Source organism: Sinohyriopsis cumingii, chromosome 3 (assembly GCF_028554795.1).
Source record: "Sinohyriopsis cumingii isolate HCF-2022 chromosome 3, ASM2855479v2, whole genome shotgun sequence".
NCBI classification, from domain to species: domain Eukaryota; kingdom Metazoa; phylum Mollusca; class Bivalvia; order Unionida; family Unionidae; genus Sinohyriopsis; species Sinohyriopsis cumingii.
This window is the reverse complement of record NC_142963.1, coordinates 45,173,992-45,192,645: the sequence shown is the minus strand read 5'-3', so window position 1 is coordinate 45,192,645 and position 18,654 is coordinate 45,173,992. Positions and strand designations below refer to the sequence as shown.

General features: G+C 34.7%; 1 protein-coding gene across 4 annotated transcripts in view; it reads right to left on the bottom strand.

The window, feature by feature from the left end:
* Window positions 1-2,035: 2,035 nt before the first annotated feature.
* LOC149802780 (acyl-coenzyme A synthetase ACSM3, mitochondrial-like) overlaps window positions 2,036-18,654 on the bottom strand; it is a 93,370-nt gene continuing 76,751 nt past the window's right edge. For 3 of the 4 annotated variants that reach the window (XM_089952208.1, XM_089952207.1, XM_089952209.1), the window contains exons 16-17: window positions 8,959-9,078; window positions 2,036-4,549 (exon numbers count right to left, since the gene is read on the bottom strand). In XM_089952208.1, coding sequence (XP_089808334.1) covers window positions 4,454-4,549; window positions 8,959-9,078 — 216 coding nt within the window. In that variant the 3' untranslated portion in view covers window positions 2,036-4,453. Of the gene's footprint in view, window positions 4,550-8,958; window positions 9,079-10,141; window positions 10,216-18,654 lie in introns of those variants that run through there. The other variant, XR_016420091.1, reaches the window with a different exon arrangement.

The following is an 18,654-nucleotide window of genomic DNA, read 5'->3' as shown; positions in this document are numbered from 1 at the left end:
CCATGCAGAGAAAAATTACCTGTAATTATCCAACAACAGCAGATGATATACTGTAATATAAACAAGTTTTCTGTATTACACACAAAACTCGGCATATAAAAAATGAACTGAAGCACCATTATTGATATGTATGAAGTTGTCACTACAATATCCATTATAAGGCAATTTTACCTGTGGAAATGGCACAATGCCATTCTTATTCAGGTAAAAGCAATTAAACATCACATATATGACCATGAATTAGTGCTAGCAAATGGCCTAATGAAGGCAATGAAGTGTCAAAATAAAACATCAGTTCACAACACTACCTGTGGGAAGGCTCAGTGATGGCCACCTGTACATGTAAATTAGTGAAGCTTGGCACATGAACACTAGCACTGCATTTGTCCAGGAAACTTACCTGGAAGTACTGGGTTGTAGCAAAAATATACACATGTTAAGAGTTTTCCATAGTCTCTACAGACTTTCAGATACATAAATTAAAACTATAGGTATAACTTAAGTCACACAGTCTACCCGTGTGAGAATTCAAATGCTATTAAGTGATAGCAAAGTGATAATTTTAAAGGAAGAACTTTGTCATCCTAGGAAGAAAAAAAGTTGCAAACATAGATGGAGTATACTTCCCCTTTGAAGTTAAGACTCCTCCAACTTGTAATATATTAACCATTTAAGATTTTTAAATGCCTAATTTGCAATCCTTAAGCTGCCAACAGTGCCAGTTATGTCACCATTTCCATTCCTCTCTAAATACTTATCTCAGCTTTACAAAGTTATATTGATATATCATCATCAAATGATTATCAAAATATTGTGGGTTTTTCTACATAAATGTTTGGAAATGTATATAGTTTTATCCTAACAGAGATGGTATTTCACAGACATTGCATAAAAAGATTTTCAAGTACTATGAAAAACGTTTCTGCATATAAATTCTTACATGCATACTTGTAAACATATTTCAGAAAATGATAGTACATAGTCACAGATTTGAAAATGTTTCCAAACTTCATCACTAATGTCCCCCAAGCTGACCATATTTATTCTGACACAATCACCCCCTCTCAAGTATCCACTGAATAATGAAAATGACATTTCACTAGGCAGTCTTGGCTTTTGCCCACATGTATAAAATGATAACTGGTGATAGCTTCAAGGACACTGAACATACTGTGCTTAGAACTAATCTAATATTTAAGCCTGATGGCAAAAACTGAGGTACATGTATTTGAATTTTTGTGATAATTGACTTTATTTGTATATCAGCATTACATTCTGACACCAGAAATTCATGTATAGACACTGGTATACTGACATGTTAATTTTTCAAGGACAGAAATATTTTCTAATTTAGCTAGTTGAGACAAAACATTACCAATACTTTATATAGTGCCTACTCTTGGCAGTTTGATCAATTTTGTTGAAAACTGTCTGACAAGATGTCCCAAATTTTTCTTCACTCCCTTGCCAAGATTCAGTACCATGCCATGAACTGTACATGAGAAATGGACTTAAACAAACAACCAAACTTTGTCAAGCATGAAAAGCATGTCACAGTTATCTGCTCTCTAAAAACGTGTAGCACTCATAAAGATGAATTCCATCACCATGTTAGAAACTGTAAGTAGGAGAACCTCTAAATAACATTATGGCAATTATGAACTAAAATGCAAAAACTATTAGTAAATTCATAGTTTCAAAGTAGCACCTTTTGCCTGTTTCCCCAGGAGCTGATCCAATTTAGCCTTTAAAATACCATTTACAATCCAAAAAACAACAGTATAATTGTCAGATACCATGTGGATTTAACAAAAATATGATTTTACCTTTAGATATGGATACTATTACCAATGCTAGAGATAGGATGCTACACAGGTTTTTATTACACTGAGGAGACTGCCAAAGACATTTGGACGATGAACTTTTATCTTCTTTTTTTATATAAACAACTTCTAATATTATGTCTTATTTTTATCAATATTAATTCTTATAATCAAAAGCATATATTAAAAAAATGTATAACAGTACACAGCAGTGTAAGTTTTAATTTAATATCAGATGACATATTATAAACCAACCATTCCATATCATACAAATATCTTACATCTACATGTGAATACCACAGCAGGAAAATGGAACTCTAATAACAAGAGTTCCATAAATGGTACATCATACACTCATCATGTTGTAAATAATATTATTGCACTTCAATTATGGGAAACACTTTCTCATTGATCAGTTAAATTTTTGAATTAGAAATTAACAGGCATCTTCCTTGTCATATGTGTAAGCACAAAATTTAGTCAAGAGAAAAAGACAAAGAACATTTTTCAATTTTTTTAAGCTAGGGGACCTTCACCTTTGACCTATTGGCACCAAAATGGTTACCTGCCATTCTTGCCTCAAATGCAAGACAGTCACAAAATTTGGTCATAGTTTGAAGCATTGGACTAGTGTTATTTTATGGAAACTTTTTTCTTTCTTGGAGTCCTTTGGATCTTAACTTTGAGCTCCAAAGTCAAAAGATGTCTTGCTTATGACAAATGTAAGAAATTCACAAAGTTTGGTCAAAGTAGGTTGTAAAAGCTAAAGATATTGTGTGAAAGCCATTTTTCTCTGTAAAGCTTTTGTGACCTTGACTTTTGACCCAACATCAATAGATGTCTTTCCAATTTCAGATGCATGCCATTTGAAATGTTTGATCTTCAATAGAAATCAAGATATTCTTTTTGACCTTGACCTTTGACTTTTGTGACTTTCTTCTTTGCCCCAAATGCGTGTTTCTTACTAAGTTTGGTATTGGTAGATGTTGGCAAACTTGAGTTATTGTGCAGAAACAAAATCATATCACGATACCTTATAGGTGGTGTATAAAAACTGTCTAACGTGAACTGTAATAAGACACACATTACTCAGCAACATTCTTTAGTATGACAGTGTGTGAGTGATGGCATATTTTAACAGACTGTAATAAATCCAACAGAAATATACAAGTCTGTTTCTCATGAATATAAAAATAATTCTGAAATGTACATATGCATAATTAATGGACATCCTCAGAATACTTATCATAATAGATGCTCTGCCTTTATCAAACCTATTCTGCTTATAAAAAAGATATAAAATATAATTTCTTAAAATACAATATCTTAAAATAAGGTGAAATATATTTACCTAGAATATGCATGTAACATCTGTATTACAAAATAAACTGTATCTTTATAAATATAAGTTCCTTAAATGGCCTCTCATTCAAATGTCCAAAATGAATTTCAACAAATTCAAGACAAAACCATTTTTTCTTTTTTACTGTTGAATGTTGAATCAATCTCTGATAGTCTTGAGCTGTGTAGGCAATAGTAGATGTCAGATCAGCACCATTTTCCTTCAGGGTAATTCAGATCATTAAAAGATCTTTGGTGAAAACTAAATGCTAAAATGACCATCCATTCTGGAGAATTCGTTACGTGATTTTCAAAATGTTCATTGTGAAGGTCACACTGGAAGTCATCATCATTTAGGACAGCATGAGAAGACTTTTGGTCAAAACCCCATGTTGATATGACCATGAACTCTGCAGAAGCAGTGATAATATTTTCAATGTGATTTGATGGCTATACTGGATATCAGATGGGCATAAATTTTATTTGGGTTCAACTAGAAACCATAATAAGTCTTCAGCTGAAAATGCCATGTAAATCTGACTTTCCATTAAGGAGCAGTTTAGCAACAAAATGATTTTCAAGATGGCTGTCACAGTAACCATATTTGAGGTTAAAGTAAGTACTAGTTTCATTTAGGATCAACTAGATAACATAAGCATTTATCAGGCAAAAGCTGTATGTAGATATGAGTTTTGATTTAGGGGTATCGATAGCAACATTTTCAAGATGGCTGTTATCCTATAAGACCAGCTCCATTTTATTTCAGTTAGAACCAGACAAGATAAGAAGTCTTATGGTGAACAATCAATGTTGATACAACTATCCATCTAGAAGAAGCAGTAATAAGAGTTTCAAGATGGCCACTTTGGTGGGGATATTAGATGTCAGACCAACACAACTTTTAATTAAGACCAACTAGACAGCATAAGAAATCTTCCTGTTAAAACCCTAGATTTGCACTAAGAAACAGCAATAACTAGATTTTTAAGATGGCTTCTGTGGTGGCCATACTGGTTGTCCGATCGGCATGACATTATTTTTGGATCATCTGACATCATTAGAAGACTTTCAGTGAAAACCACATACTGATATGACCATCCATTCATGTGGACTAGAGATACTAATATTTTCAAGACGGTTGCCAAGGTGGCCAAAACTGATGCCAAAATGGCACTGTTCGGACTTAGGTCCAAGCCGACATTCAGATTTAAATAACATACGAAATATCTGTTGATAATTTTGAAATAATGGTTATAATGCATTTTATTAATTTAAAAAACTAGAACTAGTTATTCGTTTGTCTTTTGGCCCCATTCTTTATTCCTTAATTCCACTCGTCGAATCTTTCCACTGACAGTTTTAGGTAGCTCATCCACAAATTCAATCTGAAAGGTACATAAAATTTGTCTTAATTATTCAAGTGTTCTTGAAAGGAAAATTCCAATAAAGACTACAAAATTACATTATACTGGAAGCTGTGCCAAACTTGTAATCAACAAATCATGGGTTGGCTACAACTTTGTGTCCTTCGAAAAAGCACTCCCATTTATATGGCAGGATATAGCCAAACATGTGTTAAAAGTGCCATTAAAACCCACAAAAAAACCAACCCCCAAACATTACACTATTTTAAGATAAAATTTTAAGAAAACCTAGTATGAAGTATAAACTTTAACAAAGCAAGGGAAACACAGATGGAAAAAATTCCTGAAAATATTAGTTTCCTATGGGATGCTCTGTAGCATGTACCCAATGTTGATGTGACTAAATAAAAGCAAAATTATGTGGCTTAAAACTGGATGAAAATCATTCAAATTTTTTAATTAGCCTTCCATAAATGCAAAACTACTGCATCAATTTTCACTTAAAAGTGATAGGCGTTTGTAATATTAATACAGCACCATTCTAGAGATTGCTGCAATTAGAATGCTGTTTCATACAGGAGAAGATACCAGACACTTTAATGTCTGACTCTGACAAGGCAGCTCTCCTTTAGGCTGGCACTATAGCTTTTTCCATGTTGTCCCAATATTGTGCCCTGAAAAATACTGGTACAGTCAATAGTCAGAGATAATGGAAAATGGCTCAGCTGGAAGTTTTCTGCTTTGGCTCAGGCCACTATCAAACTGTAGTTATTATTCAACATTTTTTTTTCTTCATATTTCCTTCTCTGTGAAATATAAAAAACAAAATCTGATTTATTGATAAATTCTGAATTTGTGCATATTTCTTTGTTAAAAAACATGTAGTTTCTTACATCAATAATGTAAGTTCAAAAATATGATGTCAGTGACTTCAGTGCAAGAATCTGCAAAGAACTGCACAAGCATGTAAATTTTTAATCACCAGATATGTGACTATTATTGAAATGAATCACAGCATGATAACTGAAATTGACATTTTGGTCATCATTAGCCCCAGTATTGGGCTTTAGGATTCAGTCAGGAAAGAATCTAAACTCTGTGAGGTTTCAAAGAAACACAGTTTCAGAAAGTAAATTCAGGAAATATATGTAAGGAAAAAAGTAAATCTATCTAAAGGCATTGAAATTCTAATAAAAAAGAAAACAAATTTAAGTGGCTATACAAAACATATAAAGATCACATATGTATTAATCATCTGTATTAAAAATGCATCCATGAATCAATGACTATTTCAATATGGAGAGTTCTTTTTTGCTTTATGGCACAGCAACACACGTAGGTTACTTAGTGCCAAGGCACACCAAGATTAGCTGGACCAGTGGTAGGATTCGAACCTGCACCTTTTTGGTTGTGAGTCTGGCATACTAACCACACAGCCACTGCAGCTCACTATCAAGGGGTAATATGCTAAATTTATGTCTCTGCAATCCCAGTTATGATTGCCAATTTTCAGAATTTATGCATGAATAATTTTGTCCCTCAATGTTGCTAGTTATTCTGTAGGTTGCAAAACTAATACAATTTAAAACTGTCAAATCAGTGTTAAGCTGCAACTTCATGAAATGCCAGATGGAGACTCCTAAAACAATTGGCTGCTTCATAGAGATTCTAAACTCAAAAACTATATCATATGTTCACCTGAACAGTATTTAATAAAATGTAACATCACCAAAAAATTTATCCATTTTTTAATACACACTGTAAATATTGGACTGTGTGTGTTTGTGTGTCTGTGTGTGTGTGTGTGTGATGGTTGTAAAAGATAAAAATGTTTAAAAGCATTATTTTAAGAAAATCTAGTACCTATCAATTAGAATGAAATAATCTAAATAACTACAGAGTAAAAAGCTACATATTCAGTACAATATTTGTTGCACATGACATGAATCAAAATACCATATATAATTTCTTATAAGTCCCACTGCAAACTGCACAGACCTGTGTCTACTATTGCATATTGCACTGGCAGATCTGGGTCTGTGTAGTTTGTTGGGGGTAATCAGTACAACAGAGAATACAGACCCTGATCTGCAGGAGCATTATGCTATAGCATATCTAGATCTTTGTTATTTGCAGTTGGACTCAACTTATAAGCATGTATTTATGGTACAGATTTATGTTTCTTATTTTCACTGTACATCTAACCCTTTCAAGTAATGCTTCCTCCACTCAATGCCAGGGTCACAATGAAAAAGGGGCCCCATGTGGCCCAGTGGTCTAAAGTGATCACCATTACTGATCATTGCCATCTAACCTCTGTGTGGGTTCAAGTCACAGGCTTAGCCAATGTAGGTATGTGAGAAAGCTTGCCAGCTGTTAAACATGGGTCAGTGGTTCTTTCCGGTGGGTGGGTGTGGGGGTGTCCCAGGTTCTTCCTCACCAGTTAAACTGGCCACAATGTACAGCCTATCTTGTACTGAAAAACAGCATTAAATCCCATAAGAACAACAACAACAATAACAATGAAGTAATTTTAAGCAAGAGATTAATATCAAGACGATTATACTTTGAAATCTTTTGCATATCCATGGTTATAAAATGTCATTAAACGTTTTTATATTTAATTTTTATTAAATCTATCAAAAGCTAAGATGTAGAAATGTTTGAGTGTCTTATGATTGAACAAGCATTGTTTTTAATAATAAGCTCACAGTGTTTCATTCAGGTTTGTGAAGAACTGTCATCCAACATTTATAGAAGTGTGATGGAAGAACCTTGTAAAATAAAAAAAAGCATTTAAATAGTCTATTTTACCAGATATTCATGTGAAAATCTAAATAAATTAATTTCTTGACTTCAAGATTATCCCATGTGAAGCTCTTGACCATACTCTAACAGAGTAGAAGGAGTCAAATTCTCAGTTGTATACATTTTCAACATTACAGTCATCAATCTTTGAAATGTTTCAGCTTTCAAGCGATTCCTTATGAGTGAGAGAATGTTTTTCAACTTTGGTTCCATTACTTTGGAATCTGGTAGTCTATTTTGCACAAAACTTGTAAAAAGTTCTTCTTACCTGAAATATTGTGCTTATAAGGCCAAATGGCACTTTCCAGCAACATATCTGCTGATAAATTAGGTAATAATATCAGGCTTTTGTCATCTTATTTTTGTCTTATGTAAAGCAAATCACCCTGCCAGTTTGGCACACGTATGAGACACTCACCGGAAAAAGACAATGATGAAGAAAAAACAACCTAACATGATGGCGGAACTTTGGTAAATAAACTTCAAATATTTTTTGTGAAAAAATTCTTCTTTCATTTAAGGTTTTTAGTTTGGCCTCAGTCTATTGCACTGATGTTATCATTTTAACTATTATTTATTGGTATAATGATGCTATTGACTCTTGGTGGCAGGGTTATAAAGGCTGTGTTATTTTTAGTATTGTACCCTGCCCATGTTTAATAGTCTTCAAAACAACTTAAAAAATCATTTTTCTTCATTCAGTCATACTGACCCTGACCTTTTATCTCTTGACCCTAAAATTAAAGGATTTCTTCCTGACCCTATGCTAAAGCCATCCACAAAGAAAGAAAGAAAGAAAGAAAGAAAGAAAGAAAGAAAGAAAGAAAGAAAGAAAGAAAGGTAGGTAGGTAGGTAGGTAGATAGGTAGGCAGGTAGGTAGGTAGGTAAGTAGGTAGGTAAGTAGGTAGGTAAGTAAGTAAGTAAGTAAGTAAGTAAGTAAGTAAACTAAATAAATAAATAAATAGTGAAGTTAATGACTTACAAGGTCTAAGTTGACATAGCATGTAATTTTCCAGTGTAAATTACTTCCACATGTTTCCAGTCCAAAACAGTATTTGCTGCAAACTCACATGAACATTACAAAAACGAGACAAAGTGGCTTTTTAGCATTAACACAATTCAGACATATGGTAGAGTTTTAGAGTTTGTAATGCCTTATTCATTGGTGAAGTGAAATGTGACATGTACCTAGTAAAAAAACATAACCACAACGCCTGCAACGAGTAAGGATTCTTGCTGTTTGGAGTGTCAAACTGCTCAGTGACAAACATTTCAGGTTCTGAGCTATATCTGGTATCAGTGTTCCTTTCTGAGGCAGCTTTCTCCTAAAAACAAGCATAGCTTCTATACAGGCCATTTGTAAACCATACAGCTCTCAAGACAATGGGTGTAATTAGCTTCTATGGACATGAAAGATATGGCAGCTGCTTAACAATCGACTGCTGAACAGTAGTGATCTCTCTTGCAGGAACCTCATCATTATCAGGTTGGAGTCCTCAACAATGCATTGTACATGTAAAAGTTCTCAGAACTCAATGAACAATCAACAAAACAAAATTTAATTTAGGATCTAAACTATATGTTTTGTATTCCTGGCCACTGATATGCCATATAATACATACCTTCCTCGGGTACTTGTAAGGTGCTGTAACTTCTTTAACATGATCCTGAAGTTCTTTTACAAGGGCTTCCTTATCAGCATTTCTATAAGCATCTGTTAATGTGACAAACGCTTTCACAATCTGAGGAATAAAGCACCAAAAAAAAAATGAAGTAAACATTAAATAAAGAAACAAATGAAAAAACGAAGAAAACACATAAATACTATTTAAAATGAAACCAATATGATTTAGTATCATTCTTTATTTTCATCTAATGAAATTTTAATTGATATTTAACTCTGTTATGAATTGGTATTACATATCATGTTTGGGTTTGTGTCACAATCTTTGATAATGTTACACCTTGAGGGTCAATATACCTTATTTACCTGCTTATAAGTTGGATCCAACCATAAGCTGCAAAGACACAGATCTGCCATTTTAAAATGCACCAACAGATCTGGGTCTATGAAGTCTGTTAAAAGTAATTGGTAGAACAAATAACACAGGCCCTGATCTGCTGGTGCATTATGTGATGCCAGATCAAGATCTATGTTGTCAGAAGTTGGACCTGGCTTACGTGTTCTTAAGTTAACTATTCCTTATATCAATTTTCCGTTTAATTCAGTGCACTTTTATAAAGGATGATATATATTCAGGGTATACGCTAGAGGGAAATTCAGGAGTAATAGGCAATCCAATAATTTTTCCCAAATAAGTAGACAAAGTTCAGTTGGTCCTGTTTTTCCTGAGTTCAAATTCACCCACTTCACCCATTTACTAGGCTTCTAAAAGCTTTTGTATTTTGATTATGATAGTAAAACTTGTTTTTTTTGGTGGTTTTTTATTAAAAAAAACAAAACAATGTACTACCCTTCAAACATATTGTTTACATGCTTTTAAATCAACTTTTGTTTCGATCTAATCATTAATTACCATATATATACATAAGTTGAGTCAAACTATAAACAACAAAGATCCTGACACGTTGTAGCATAATTGTTTGTTCTAGTGATTACTCCTAATGGCACAGACCCAGATTTGCTGGTGCATTATGTGATCTGGGCATGTGCAGTTTGCAGTTGGACTTGTCTTATAAGTCATTAATAGCGGTATGCCTGCAATTACATTTGAATATACAAGATTCAGAGCAAATATTTCCAAAGGAAAGAAGGGATTGAAATTCAGTGCATTTAAAGCCTACCAGTCATGAAATAATCATTACTCTGTTGCAATTTTTAGGTAGGGAAGGAACACAAGGTTATTTCATACTTCATCCTGTAAAAAAGAGAAAACATGCACCTTGATAATAACTTTTTATCAAGATTACCATCTTTTGCAAATGAAAAGTTAAACTGCACATGTACTGAATGAAACTCAGACACATTTTTAAATTTAAAAATGTTTAATGTATAGTCCTATTCATTTTTATTTAATTTGTCTCCAATGAATAGTAAAAATGTCTGTTTAGAACATGGTTCATGGTAACCTCTTTTGATTTCTTCTATTTTCCCACCAGTTTGCCTTATTATTGTTGATGGGACAACCAACTTTTCTAAAAAATTAAGTTCAGTGTAGACCCTGCATCCTTGCAATACTCATTAGAAAGATGGGCATAAGGGCAACATAACTATAAAGTTTCGTGAAATTTCATCCATTAGTTTAGGATATGTGGTAATAAACAGGTGGGTAGACAGATGGGTGGACAGATGGGTGGACAGCTGTGGAGTCTCACATTATCTCCAACATTTTTTCAGAAAGTGAAGAGATAATAATAGTGTCATCTACAGATGCTATTATACCTCTTGTCTCCCTGTCCATCCCCCCAATGTCATGACTCCTATTGAAAATCCCCTATGCTCCAGAACTAAGATTTTATATTGCAATGAGCTAGAACCCTATGGTACAGAACTAAGTTATTATACTACAATGAGCTAGTACTCTATCGTCCAGCACTTGCAACTTGTATACTGTATCACTTGCAATACATTAAGGCACCTCTATAAAGCTAGCAAGACATATATACCAAGCCTTGTTGAAGTACATGTACTTCTAATAGGTTTAGGCAATGTCTCGGCAGCAAAGCACAGTCATCTAGATGACTATATATATATATATATATATATATATATATATATATATATATATATATCTTGCTGGGATATACTGAACAGTTTTGGTGGTTTAATAGGGGCAAATGGCACATCTTGACCACTGAGGTCAGTACCTACTGACAAATTCCCAATAGTGAAAGGCACATCTATATCACTGGTCTAATATGTATATCTCAAATGATTTAAAATTTGGAGTTCTGCTATAAGAAATATGCAATAAAAGTGCAAATCATGGATGGGTGGATGAAATTACAAACAGTCAAAAACACTGCAAAAAATTAGAAGAAAGGAATGTGAATAACAAAAGACAGATCTACTTCTGTACTGTCTAACAGATGTAGCAAATTTCATAGAGAGCTCTTAAACAGTTGTGGAGTTCTGCCTACAAATTGAAAGTATGGATGAATGGATAGATGGATATACAGACAAACTGAGAAAGACTCTAAAAATATTGAAAGTAAAGATAGTGATTGTCTAGGTCCTGTTGCCTCAAGTGTCCCTTTCAACAATGTTTGAGAGAAAAATAAGGATCACAGAAAGCACTTTGATATGGGATGATGATGATGATGATGATGATGATGATAAAATAAATAACATTCTTTGGAAAATAAACAAGCATGCTTCTATCTCCACAACACTCTGATGTAAAATGGAATATACTGCAAGATGGGCACAAGTATCATTTGGGTGAAACCGATCCCTTGTCATCTTTGTAAATACTAAACTGTATCACTTTCCTTGTAGAATACACTATGGTGTTTTCTTTCTAACATGACTAGTGAAAAAACAGAAGGGATGAAGTTGATCAAATGACATATACAGTATTTAATTGACTAAAAGTTAAGTCCACCTACAATCAACATATACCCTGATCTGTCATCTTTTAATATTCAAACAGATCTGGGTCCTTGTTGTTTGTTCTACTGATGCCTCCTAACAAAATTAATGGACCCACATTTCTGCCCGTGCATTATCGGGGTCAATGCAGTTTGCAGTTTGCAGATGGGCCCAACATTATAATCAAGTAAATATGGTAAATTTGTAAAAATAACATTTAAATGGAAAGAGAGATGTTGTATCAAAGATACATGCTATCAATGTCTGTAGGATAATGTACCATTTATCCTCACTTGCAAGCTGAGTCAAATTGCAATCAACAAAGATTCTGATTTGCTGTAGCATAATGCACCTGCAGATCAGGGTTTATCTTGTTTTGTCTACTGAATACTTTTTACAAACTGCACAGACTAAGATCTGCTGGATCCGTGCATTATGTGACTGCAGATCTGAGTCTGTGCAGCTTGCAGTTGGACTTGTCATATAAGCGAGTATTTACAGTAATCAAGGCATACAAATGTATATAAAAGTTTAACAATGACTAAGCTTTTCTACACATTGAAATCATCGATTCAGACAATTCCTGATGATCTATTAAAACCCCTGTACTTACATTTGTATATGGAAGGGTGATCCAGCCTAAAAATCTCCATTAATTCACTATGTTTACAAAAGAAGAAGCATTTTTCAGCATTACAACATTTTTTTCTAATGCACAGGACTGCTCCAGTGGCCTAAGTGGTTAGAGTGTAGAGCATCTGCCTCTAATTCAGGAGGTGGCGGATTCGAACCCAAGCCGAGTCATACCAAGGACTTATAAGAATGGTACTAGCAGCTGCCTTGCTAGGTGCTCAGCATTAAGAGGTTAGTGTTAGGACTGGTTGGCCTGGTGTCAGGATAATGTGACTGCGAGGGATATGATGCTATATGTCTGTGGCATGATGCCCAAGTGCAAGACATCACTATAAACTGCCACACTGCAGTCACAGTGATATGACTGAATTTTTTTAAAGCTATGTTAAAAATCCAAATCACACACACACACCTGTAATGCACTTCCATTTGAAGAGCACATCATCCAAATCTACCAGAGCAGACTGCATCTTCTGAACAAAGGGAGGGTATGGCGGGAGAGAATACAAGGCTGGGTATATTAATATGTGACAAATTGATTTGTCAGTCATTCTGTGATCTAACTCGATTGGCAGGATTTTTAGGGACTGGTCGAGTCTGAATGGTAGATGAGTTCTGTGTTGATCATGCTTCTGTTATGGGATTTGTGACTGTTCATTCTTCTTCTAAAATCAGTTTTTTCACCAACTTTCAAAGTAGAAATCCCAGACTGCAGATTAGTCAATGTCTGTCTTTGACATCTGTATGCTCCCATTTCCAGATTATGGTTTGAGTTCATCTGAGCATGCACAAGGAGGCCTCCTAATCTTTTTATAGCTGGATATAGAGTTCTGTTCTCATATATCTTCTTTTTAAGTGTAAGGTCATTAATAGTTCAGAGCTGCACCATCATCATGTTCAGTGTGTGGTTATCAGTAGGTTCACTGTATGGCCACATAAGTTCAGAGTAGGGCCACCAGCAGGTTTTGACTAAGCCCATCAGCAATTTCACAGTAGGCCCATCATCAAGTTTGCAGTTAAGGCCCATCAGCAAGTTCACGGTAAGACCAACAGCAAATCTGCAGTTAAGGCCCATCAGCAAGTCTGCAGTTAAGGCCCATGTGCAAGTTCACCATAGGCCCATCAGCAAGTTCACAGTAGGACCAACAGTGGGTTTACAGTAGGACCAACACCGGGTTTACAGTAGGGCCAACATCAACTTCACAGTAGGCCCATCAGCAAATTTGCAGTTAAGGCCCATCAGCAAGTCTGCAGTTAAGGCCCATGTGCAAGTTCACCATAGGCCCATGAGCAAGTTCACAGTAGACCCATCAGCAAGTCTGCAGTTAAGGCCCATCAGCAAGTTCACAGTAGGGCCAACAGCGGGTTTACAGAAGGATCATCAGCAAGTTTGCAGTTAAGGCCCATGGGCAAGTTCACAGTAGGGCCAACAACAGGTTTACAGTAGGGCCAACAGCAGGTTCATGGTAGGGCCAATAGAAAGTTTAGACTAGAACCACACTAGGTTCATCGTAGGGCCACAGCAGGTTTCGAGTAGGGCATGCTCAATGTAGAGCATCATGGTTCATGGTAGCATCAAGCAGGCTTATAGTAGGGCCACAGCAGGTTCATGGTAGCATCAAGCAGGCTTATAGTAGGGCCAGAGCAGGTTCATGGTGGCATCAGGTAGGTTTATAGTAGGGCCACAGCAGGTTCATGGTGGCATCAAGTAGGTTTATAGTAGGGCCACAGCAGGTTCATGGTGGCATCAAGTAGGTTTATAGTAGGGCCACAGCAGGTTCATGGTGGCATCAAGTAGGTTTATAGTAGGGCCACAGCAGGTTCATGGTAACATCAAGTAGGTTTATAGTAGGGTCACAGCAGGTTCATGGTAACATCAAGTAGGTTTATAGTAGGGCCACAGCAGGTTCATGGTAACATCAAGTAGGTTTATAGTATGGCCACAGCAGGTTCATGGTAACATCAAGTAGGTTTATAGTAGCATCACAGCAAGTTTATAGTAGGGCCACAGCAGGTTCATGGTAGCATCAAGTAGGTTTATAGTAGGTCCACATCAGGTTCATGGTAGCATCAAGTAGGTTTATAGTAGGGTCACAGCAGGTTCATGGTAACATCAAGTAGGTTTATAGTAGGGCCACAGCAGGTTCATGGTAATATCAAGTAGGTTTATAGTAGGGCCACAGTAGGTTCAGAGTACAGTCATGTCAGATTCTGAGTAGGCACATAAGTTAATTCTAAATAGGGCCATTTGTTAGATTTTTTAGAAGGGTTGTAACCAGATTCCAAGCAGCAGGTTCTATGTAGAAAAGTAGTGAGCAACCTACAAAATATTTGTTGATTTATATCAAATAATATAATGGTTGACAATGTCACTCTAATTATCCCCACAGTGATTATTTAATGTAATGACTGATCCAAGTCACAGAGCTGCTTATAATAATAAGGAGAAAGGAAAATTAAACCAATTGATTCTTCATTTGACTACTATTTCTGTTGTTAAATTATTTATCCTACTTACAGTAAGAAGTGTTTGCTCTTATCTTTAAATATTATTTTGTTTCTTTTAGGACATAATGCCTTTAAGAAGTAGTGCGGTGGATTTTGCAATGTACGGTACAAGTACATATGAAACATCATCATATTTTATACATGTTGATACTGTTATGTATATCTAATTTAACTGTTTGTTTGCTAGTTTAATTTTTTTTAAAAATTTCATTACATGCCATTGTAATGTAACATCACATGCTGTACTTGACCTTGTCCAAAACTGAGTTCATTTCCACGTGACCTGATTGATTTTTTTAAAATTTCATTTTATGTAAACAACTAATACATATCTAAATTATTCTCTGTGTATGGGCTTAATGTCATGATCTGTATTAATAGAAGTACATATGTTTATTTATTTGGTTCAGGGTTTTGTACTTTCCTAAGTGAATTTTACAGGGTATGGCTTTGATTTTGTAAACATCATGATCATTCTAGTAGAATGTTATTTTCCATTAGGTAATTTTTTTTTAGAAAATGCTAATTGTGACCTGGAGTCAAGTAGAGAACTATATAATCATTTGATTGTGAGGACTTTGTCATTCATGCTTTAACATCTAGCACTTTCAAGTTGTATTATGTTGCGACTAGTTTCTTCAAATTATTCAAGTGATTAATTTCTCTGGAAATACAAAAGTGCTCTGATAAGATTTCTTGGATAGAGACATTCAATGGAATTTAAAGTATATTCAAACCTGGAGTTGTATTTTTTGTGACTGGAGAAAGGATTGTTGACATATCAACACTTTAATAGCTACCACAGACATGTCATCAACTTCAGTTTGGGGATTTTTTCTGGAATTTTAATGAATTTTTATTCAGGACTTTAAATTACTAGGACTTGTGTCTGAGATTCTTGGATTATTTTGGGATTTAATTTGCAATGCCATAAGTTATTTTATTTCATTTTCACTTTTGTATTCTAGTGAAATAAATAATATTTGCTAAATTTTACAAAGCTTGTTGTCTTTCACTCTTTTCTGTTACTTAATTTAAGAACACAGACTCATAGCAATAAAGAATGTATTTCAAATGTATTCTCCATAGACAATGTTTATGTAATTGTCCTTCAATTAATCAAGCAGTATCCAATATCAAATTGCTGCTTATTCTGTCACATATAAGTACTTGTACCTATAAATACAGAGTTCTATATAAGAAACAGGTGGGGGAAAATGCAGAAGAAGTTATTCTGATAAAAGCTTCATTCGTGCTTTGTTTGTTAAATATAAAGATTTGTAAATAAAGAAACAAAATTGATAATATAAACCTATACATACAGTAAGGACAAAAGCAAGCTCAGGGGTAAAAGCTGGGCTTAAAATTTGATGTTAGTAAGTTAGTAGTATGCAAGTTATGCTGATATGCCAATAAATTGCAAGCTCAAAAAACAAGGACTAGTTTCTTGACAGTGTTATTTTATATTAAAAACACAAAGTACACTAGTGTACACTGAAAATAATCTGATTTGTGTAGGCATACATTATTACAACTATCAAAATGCAGCTACCTGTAGTATTAAAAAAGTTAATTTCAAGTCTTGAAGGAGGGCTATAAAAGTACAGCAAATACGTAATCCCTGAAGATTGTTTCATGAATATTTGATATACAAGCTAAAATTTATCCATGCAATTAAGTTAATATGTCATTTTTAAATAATCTCTTGGGTCTATTTTGGTAGTGCTCTTCATCTGTTTTATTTCATACAATACTCATCTCTCTCTCTCTCTCTCTCTCTCTCTGTATATGTATGTGTATGTGTGTGCATATGTGTGTTTTATTCAGAGCTATATAAAACATTGTGACATATGGTAGGTATAATGCATGAAGTAATGGGTAGAAAGAGGTTAAAATAATGACCCCCTATGACATTCTCTGGGGGAATGATGTGAACTTAAGAGTAGGAGAGGACAAAAAAGTAGACAGGAAATAATCCCAGGTATATATAAGGCACATAGTGGAAGAAAAGGTGAGGGTTTATCAATATAAGAGGGTGAATGTATACATTGTATAGGAAACAACCCCCATGTGTTATTTAGTGACATTTAATTCAGATATTCAATCTATTTAACATGTGAAGTGAAGGAGGGGGGCACAAATAGAGCTATAAATAAATGCCAGTCTCCTGATGTTAATTCCTGGCCATATGTTGCCCCCTCCTACCCCACAGCTCTCACCCCTTCCCCCATTTAATGTAATAAATAGATTTGTAAACATTTAGGTTAGATGAAATTAAGCAGGATAGAGAAGTAATTCATGACTTCAAGAAAAGATAAGATTAATGTGAAAAGATGAATAGAGAGATATAACAAGAATGGTCGAGTTTTAGTCGATAAAAAGCTAGTGTTTGATGTGGCAATTGTCATCGGGAAAAAACATTAGTGCTTTTGGAGATGTAACAATTATCAGTGGAAATAACAGTTATAGTTGATATGGCAATTGTCAAAGGGAATAACATAAGGGTTTTAGTTAATGTGGCAAATGTCAAAGGGAATAACATTAGTTGACATGGCAATTGTCAAAGGAAATATCATTAGTGTTTTAGTTGATGTGGCAATGTTGTTGCTATTATTGTTGTTGTTGTTGTGGTTTTTAACGCCATTTTTCAGCACAAGATAGGTTACGTATGGTGGCCAGTATTAATGGTGGAGGAAGAACCCGGGAAAACCCCAGGAAGAACCACCAACCCACGAGAAGCTACTGGCAAGCTTTCTCACATACCCACATTGGCTGAATCCTAGACTCGAATCCATGCAGACAGAGGTGAGATGGCAGTGATCCGTAACGGAGAACGCTTTGGACCACTCGGCCACTCGGGGCCCCCTGATGTGGCAACTGTCAAATAGAATATCATTAGTGCTTTAGTTGCTGTGGCAACTGTCAAAGGGAATATCATTTGTGTTTAAGTTGATGTGGCAATTCTGAAAGGTAATAACATTAGTGTTTTAGTTGATGTGGCAATTGTCAAAAGGAATATTAGTTTTTAGTTGATGTGGCAATTGTCAATGGTAATAACATTAGTGTTTTAGTTGATGTAGCAATTGTCAAAAGGAATATCATTAGTTTTTAGTTGATGTGGCAATTGTCAAAGGTAATAACATTAGTGTTTTAGTTGATGTGGCAACTGTCAAACGAATATCATTAGTGTTTACGTTGATGTGGCAACTGTCAAAGGGAATTATCATTAGTGTTTAAGATGATGTGGCAATTGTCTGTGGGAATATCATTAGTGTCTTAGCTGATGTGGCAACTGTCAAGGGGAATATCATTAGTGTTTTAGGTGATGTGGCAATTGTCTATGGGAATACCATTAATGTTCTAGTTGTTGTGTCTTTATCTGAGGGAAAACTGGGCTCTTATGTCACTTGTTTAGGCTCAAATAAACAGTAACACAAGAATGAGTGAAAACAACAAGCTTTGAAATATACAATAATTTATTTCCCTGGAAAAATTCTGTAAAAATGTAGAAAAAAATAATTAACTTATGGTTTTGTAGAATCAAATCCAAAAAATGATCCAAAAATAATCAGAGAATACAATTTTAGTAGTCTTACTAACACAATGTTCTACTGATTTCATGTTA